The 7,218-nt window shown below is 40.5% G+C and overlaps 1 protein-coding gene across 3 annotated transcripts in view; it reads left to right on the forward strand.

The window, feature by feature from the left end:
- Positions 1-7,218, forward strand: part of ST3GAL6 (ST3 beta-galactoside alpha-2,3-sialyltransferase 6) — a 124,281-nt gene that overhangs the window by 62,860 nt on the left and 54,203 nt on the right. For all 3 annotated transcript variants that reach the window (XM_063448858.1, XM_063448840.1, XM_063448851.1), the window contains 2 exons: positions 2,700-2,799; positions 6,547-6,612. In XM_063448858.1, coding sequence (XP_063304928.1) covers positions 2,700-2,799; positions 6,547-6,612 — 166 coding nt within the window. The remainder of the gene's footprint in view (positions 1-2,699; positions 2,800-6,546; positions 6,613-7,218) is intronic.

Below are 7,218 nucleotides of genomic sequence, written 5' to 3' on the forward strand. Positions count from 1 at the left end.
CAATACATCTGTATCTAGTGGGGGGGGTAGATCTTGTTCTTTCCCCTCCTCCAAAATGTTTTATTACGGACTATTCTCAGTCTTTTGTATTCATGCACCAGTGGTTCTGTGCCATCATCTGGTCATTGGTGTATTACAATACAACATTGTGAATGGAGGAAACCAGTGAATGCTCTCATGTACCCCATAGAGATTACACAGTTAGTTCAGAGGTAAACTTGGAGGCAAAGGCATCTCTAAAAGCCAAACCTTGTCAAACCTTATTATGATGGAAATACATAATAAAATGGATAAAAAGAAATGGAGAAGATCACGCTTTCTACCCCAAGATGTTATGTTAAGTATATCAAACAAATACATTTTTTTTAAAAGAGCATGGTAACACCATTGTAGCCATAATGGTTTGCAAGCCAGTCTTAGTACACAAATGTAAATTAATGTTAATACAATTAGTATTTACAGTAGAACCCTCACTTCCTTGAACCTTAGTTCTTTAACTCACAGTTAAATAAACAAATTTTATTCATTCCTACAATAGAGCCAAACACGTGTCATTGCACTGAACAGTTAATTTACACGAAATGACCTGACTGTGCCTTACTACAGGGAATTTTAGAAAAATAAAATGTCCACACAAAAAAAATCCCCTAAACTCTCCATACTGACTGTTCCTCTTTAACATACCGAATGGATTCTATATTTGTAAAAGAAGTAGAAACAAGATGAGCCTGACTCAGTCAGATAAACACCTAAGGAAACGCATCTTAATGAAACGCCAATATTACTCAAACATTCCATTTATGAGTTGGCTATTCTCCTATAAAGGTTTATTGGATTGAAACGCTTTCAATATATTGTATCTCAGACTAATTTACTAATGGTGTACCTAAGCATTAAACAAGGAGGGACTTATGTCTTATTTTCACTTGACAAGGGCCTTGAATATTATAGTAGTGCTGCTGGATTTCCTCAGGCGTGTTTGATTGTCCCTACATGTAATTAGAAAGCAAACCCCAAATTGGAACAAGGACATATTTACTTTACCCGACATGCACTCTATTGGCTTAACCAGGATCAAATGTACAAGCATAAAATAAACAAACATGTTTTCTGAGCTTATTTATTTATCCCGACAAAATAACTGCTAATAGTGTTAAGTGTATATGAAAAAGACATATTTCTTTATCAGAGAAAGTTCAACCTATGCTCCTCTATACACCCTTTATTCTCCTACTGCTGACTCACGTCACATGGCATCACTGATACTTTCAACGCCAAGTACATCTGGGCATTTGGAATATTTCTGTTTTCCAGTGCATTGCAAAGGAGCACAAGAACTGGACATTTGCCCTTTTGGTTAATGCAGTCTCTACTACGTAACATTGTGCAATAGAACATCCTTGATGTAATGGAGGCAGCAGAATGAAAGTGGTCTGTCTAAAAAGCCATCAAATCTGTCTCTTGGTGGAAGGAGCCATATTTACTACTTGTCACAAGATTTGTATGTTTATCCTGCCCCTTTTGGCTATTTCACTCATTTTGAGAGAACTGATCATTCTGGGATGGGAAGAGAAGGGGCTTTAATATATGTGCAGGTTTTATATCTCACGCCTCTGAATGCTACTCCTATGAAACAAATCATTTTGTGCATGTCAAATCAGAAGTGTTTTAAAACAATTGCCTTGATTGTAAAAGCATGCCCTGTAGGACATTTTTGATACATCATTTATGAGTTTAAAACCATTTATAAGTGGTGTAGGTGACAGTTTTCCGGTATATAATTTGGATCATAAGCGCATTTCCAATGTTCTTCCCAGAGCGTAATAATGTGTTAGCACACGCCCAGGGGGGAAGAACCTGGGCCTTTGTTTTAACCTGTATACAGAGCTAGTTGTTTGCAAATTGTTTTATTATGCTTTCAACATGCTTATTGCAAAATGTCTCCCCATTCATTACCAAGTTTTCTCATAAAACAAAGAACCAGACATGCCTAATATTCATTGTTGTCACAATTGCAAAAAAAAATGGGTATGGGTATGAACTAATTGCACTAGTTGTGTATGTGTATGGGTATGAACTGATTGCAAAAAAATTGGGTATGGGTATGAACTAATTGCACTAGTCTTTATTAACTAAATCACAAATTGTAATCTGTTTAAAACTGGCTTGGCGATTTAAGCCAAATTAGCAGAGTTTATAATTTTTCTTTATTTCGCATATATGAACCATAATCGTGACCAGGGTAAAATATCTGTATTATGTATGTTTTTGTTTTTATTGTCGTCCCCCCACCTCCCTCTTCTCTGTGATTTTGTTTGTGTACTGTTTTTTACACTTTTAGAAGATTAAATGTTTCGAGGTTTGGGTATAAAGTTTCAGTGCTCCAATCCTATTTCAGAACGAATGGAAAATAACCCGTTAGTTACCTGGAATCTGTCCCATTTACAGAGTAATGTTATACATAATAAATTATAATTCATTGAGGCGGTTAATGTATATGCGCAAGATTGTGTCCAAGCCCCTTGGTTCATTTGCTATGCGGTTTTCTATTAACACCCTGCTAAGATACTTTAACACCCTGCTATGTCTCCTAATAATGATCAGGGAATGCCTCACCCATTGTTCTATCTAGACTTTTTCTACACTCAATGACAACACAAATTTATGTGTAAACGGCTTCTCATTTTTATTTTTTTCAGGTCTGATTGTTATGAGAAAGTTTCTGTTCGTTGGTATAGTTTTTGCTGCCTTGCTTCATTTTATGCTGCATATCTTCGTCCAAAAGAAAACAGTTTCTACGTAAGTTTCTAATTACACTTGTTTTTGGCAAACTTGGATTAGTGGAACACTAGAAGCCCTCCAGGTCCAGTGGCCGCTTGCGTCACAGTAACCTTGTCCTTTAAGACTCTTTTTACAACAGGGCTTTTCCTACCTAGGTGTTTTTTTAGAGCTGCTGATATAAAATAAACATCACATTTCATGATTTCATAGCACTTGATGTCAAGAATACTATTGATGTCAAGAAGAATACCATTGGTTCCTAAAGGGTTAATAGCCCAGGTGTATTTTGAGGTAATCCCTGATTTTCAAGTACATCCTTTATAAATAAATACAAAAAAAGTCCTGCGCTCAAACTCCCATCACTCCTGGGCAGCAGCAATGACAATAGTACTCATCAGCCCCAATACATACAGTAAAAACCAAAGAGAAAAAGTTACCCGCGCTCTTCCCAAATCCCTGTGCATATTTAAACAAATGGAGGTCATTTAGTTTCTCCAATAGCCATGAGACACTTTAGCCCACCTGCCACGTCAGTTTAGTTAGTTTCTCCAATGAAAGATTAGTGTAGGAGCCACCTTAGAGGTTTGACTTGACGTGGCCGGTGGGCTTAAGTCTCTCATGGCCATTGGATAAACTAAATAACCTCCATTTGTTTAAATATGCATAGGGATTTGGGAAGAGCACATGTAACTTTTTTCCTTTGGTTTTACTGTATGTATTGGGGATAATGTGTACTATGGTCATTGCTGCAGAGCAGGAGTGATGGGAGTTTGAGCGCAGGACTTGTTTTTTTTGTATTTGTATTCATTTTTGTATCACACAGCTATGTTACAATGCTGCCGCCCATCCCATGTGTTCCTTATTAAGGGTTAATAAGTATATAGGGGTGTATATAAAAATAAAAATACCCCTTTGTCTCATTAGAAATATCTTTGCCAGAAGCTCAAGGAAGCAAAGTGAAAGGTTAGTTTAGGACCCACCTAAGAGGTCTGCCTTGACATGGCAGGTGGGCTAAAGTCTCTCATGGTCATTGGAGAAACTAAATAATCTCAATTTGTTTAAATATGCATAGGGATTTGGGAAGAGCACAGGTAATTTTATTTTATTTTATTTTTTTATCCTTTGAAATTAGATGCTATTATTACTCAGACCAATTTTACTGGTTATCATTGCAACGTGGAATGGATGAAATCTTAAATTAGCCCCAAAGGGATTCATTTCTTTGACGTTGAGGTTAGACCAGGTTATGCAGTCCGAAATAGATTACAACATTGTCAAGGTAACGTGCTGGAGGCATTTTCTTTACAGTGACACTCTAGCATTGGGCATTCATATCTGTATTCCTAGCGTTACAACCCTGATGCTCCTTACAATTAACCCCTCCCCCACCATATGTAAAAATAAGAAAACGTGGGCAAAAAAAGCTACAAATTTAATCTAATAACTAATCTTTTCTCCAGCGCCGAGTCTCTGGCTGCAATACCTTCAGGATGGGCGATGCGTCTACAATTCTAACATAGAGAATCATTATATTTGAGTCGGGAAGTAAGATTCCTGGTTCTAATACCCACAGGGCTTGAAAGGCATGGCTTTAAAGGGGACCCTATAGTCACCAGAACTACTACATCTTAATATAGTTGTTCTGGTGAGTATAGTCAGTCCATGCTTTTTGCAGTAAAAAGAGAAAAGGCAGTGTTTACATTTCTCCCTAAGGACACCCCCAGTCAGTGGCGTACTCACAACCCACAGGGCCCCGGTGCGAAAACTGATCCGTGCGACTGCGGTATGTACGCCAGTACATGCAGATACACATACACTTAAAGGACACCTACAGACACCCAGATCACATCAGCTCAATGAAGTGGTCTGGGTGCCAGGTCTCTCTAGTTTTAACCCTGCAGCTGAAAACATAGCAGTTTCAGAGAAACTGCTATGTTTCACTGAGGGTTAATCCAGCCTCTAGTGGCTGTCTCATTGACAGCTGCTAGAGGAGCTTCCGCGATTCTCACTGTGAAAGGAGGGATCCCCAGCGCCAAGGGAGTCCGGCGCTGGAGAAAGGTAAGTGCTGAAGACACGCACACACACTCAGTGACAGATATACATACACACATACACACTCACTGACATACACACATCCACTCTCTTACAAAACACACACCAAACAGGCGAACACAAACGCACTCAGTAACACGCACTCAGTAACACGCACTCAGTAACACGCACTCAGTAACACGCACTCAGTAACACGCACTCAGTAACACGCACTCAGTAACACGCACTCAGTAACACGCACTCAGTAACACGCACTCAGTAACACGCACTCAGTAACACGCACTCAGTAACACGCACTCAGTAACACGCACTCAGTAACACGCACTCAGTAACACGCACTCAGTAACACGCACTCAGTAACACGCACTCAGTAACACGCACTCAGTAACACGCACTCAGTAACACGCACTCAGTAACACGCACTCAGTAACACGCACTCAGTAACACGCACTCAGTAACACGCACTCAGTAACACGCACTCAGTAACACGCACTCAGTAACACGCACTCAGTAACACGCACTCAGTAACACGCACTCAGTAACACGCACTCAGTAACACGCACTCAGTAACACGCACTCAGTAACACGCACTCAGTAACACGCACTCAGTAACACGCACTCAGTAACACGCACTCAGTAACACGCACTCAGTAACACGCACTCAGTAACACGCACTCAGTAACACACTCTAACTCTAACACACACTCTAACTCTAACACACACTCTAACTCTAACACACACTCTAACTCTAACACACACATACGTTTTTTTTTTTAAATGTAATCCCCCAGCCTTACCTTTGGGAGAGCTGAGGGTATTCCCTGGGGTCCAGTGGGGCTGTCCGGCGGCCGGTCCTGCGGGCGCGCGAGGGAGCTTTCTCCACTGAGTGCTTCCTCTTCAGCTCCCTCATGCGCCGCTTACTGATGCCGGAGTATGACGTCATCTTCCGGCTCCGGCATCAGTGCGATGCACGAGGGAGCTGAAGAGGAAGCACTCAGGGGACAATGCTCCCTTGCGCGGGTGACACCAGGGCCAGCCTCGGGGGGGCCCTGAGGTGGCCGGCTCCTGGGGCCCCCCAGGTGAAGAGGCTGGCCACACTGGGTACATACCGGGTCGCAGAGCGGCCGGGCCCCCTGGTGGGCCGGGCACGGTCGCAGTCGCGACCCCGGTATGTACGCCACTGCCTCCAGTGGACACTCCTCAGATAGCCACTAGAAGTGATTCCTGGGTCATTCCTGCACAACATGCATTTCCAAGCCTTCTAATTAGTTTAATATAGAATTTTGGTTAGTAGGATAGGGGGCAGGACTGCAGGCACTAGAACAGCTCCAATAAGATGAAGTTGTTAACGTGTACCTTTAAAGCACCAGTCAGTGCCACGCAAAGTGTCAAGTTAAGACATTTAGCAAGTGGTAGAGAAATTCAGGATTTCACTGCACATAGACTGCGGTGAGTGGGGTTGGTCAAAGCGGCTCCCAGTCAGGATTACAGCACCCCTTTTTGAAGTGTCTATTCCTGGACGAGGCAGGCCCACCCTCTCATTACTATTCTTCCTTTGGACCACCCACCAATGCACACCTTCTAAAAGTATTCAATCTGCTTTATTTCTGGTTTTCTGTTAAGATAATCAATTATTTATCTAAATGTTTTTTTTGTTTGTTTCCTCCCTAATGTTGCCTAGTAATGTATTTTGATTATTTCTATGTTATATAGATTACCAACAGACTCTTTGAAAGAATTCAAGACTTGCTACAATGAAAAATTTCGGTTAATACTGAAGTAAGTTTCATTCTATGAAATTCCATTCTAATGACAGTGTTCAGGACGTGAGAGTAAATCATGTGGCAGGTGTGAATTCAATTAACCATATCAGCCTTAACCCCTTAAGGACACATGACGTGTGTGACACGTCATGATTCCCTTTTATTCCAGAAGTTTGGTCCTTAAGGGGTTAAACACTGATTATACAGTTGCCAGATCCATTCATTTTAAAATGAAATGCAGAGTATCATGCTAATCTGTGTTTATTTTTTTTAAATCTTATTAAATATGATGATCTAAAGCAGTGGTAGTCAACCTTTTTCTACCTACCGCCCACTAATGCATCTTTTTGGTTGAAAAAAATTCCTTACCGCCCACCAGTTTTCGCGCAAATGCAGAATATTTTTTAGAAAGGAGGGGGTTTTAAAAAAAAAAAATAAATGTACGTACATTTAGCTTTTTATTTCTACTTAATGCAGGTTTATAAGGTTTTTAACTTTATAAATTTTAATGAGAAAACAATAAAGTAAATTGAAATTACCTTTACTAGTGATTAATGAGATCCTTGAGGTTGATGCTGCGAGACTAAATATTTGCTATCTGGTTCGATTTTCGTAAGGAACA

This window comes from Pelobates fuscus, chromosome 1 (assembly GCF_036172605.1).
Source record: "Pelobates fuscus isolate aPelFus1 chromosome 1, aPelFus1.pri, whole genome shotgun sequence".
Taxonomy (NCBI): Eukaryota; Metazoa; Chordata; class Amphibia; order Anura; family Pelobatidae; genus Pelobates; species Pelobates fuscus.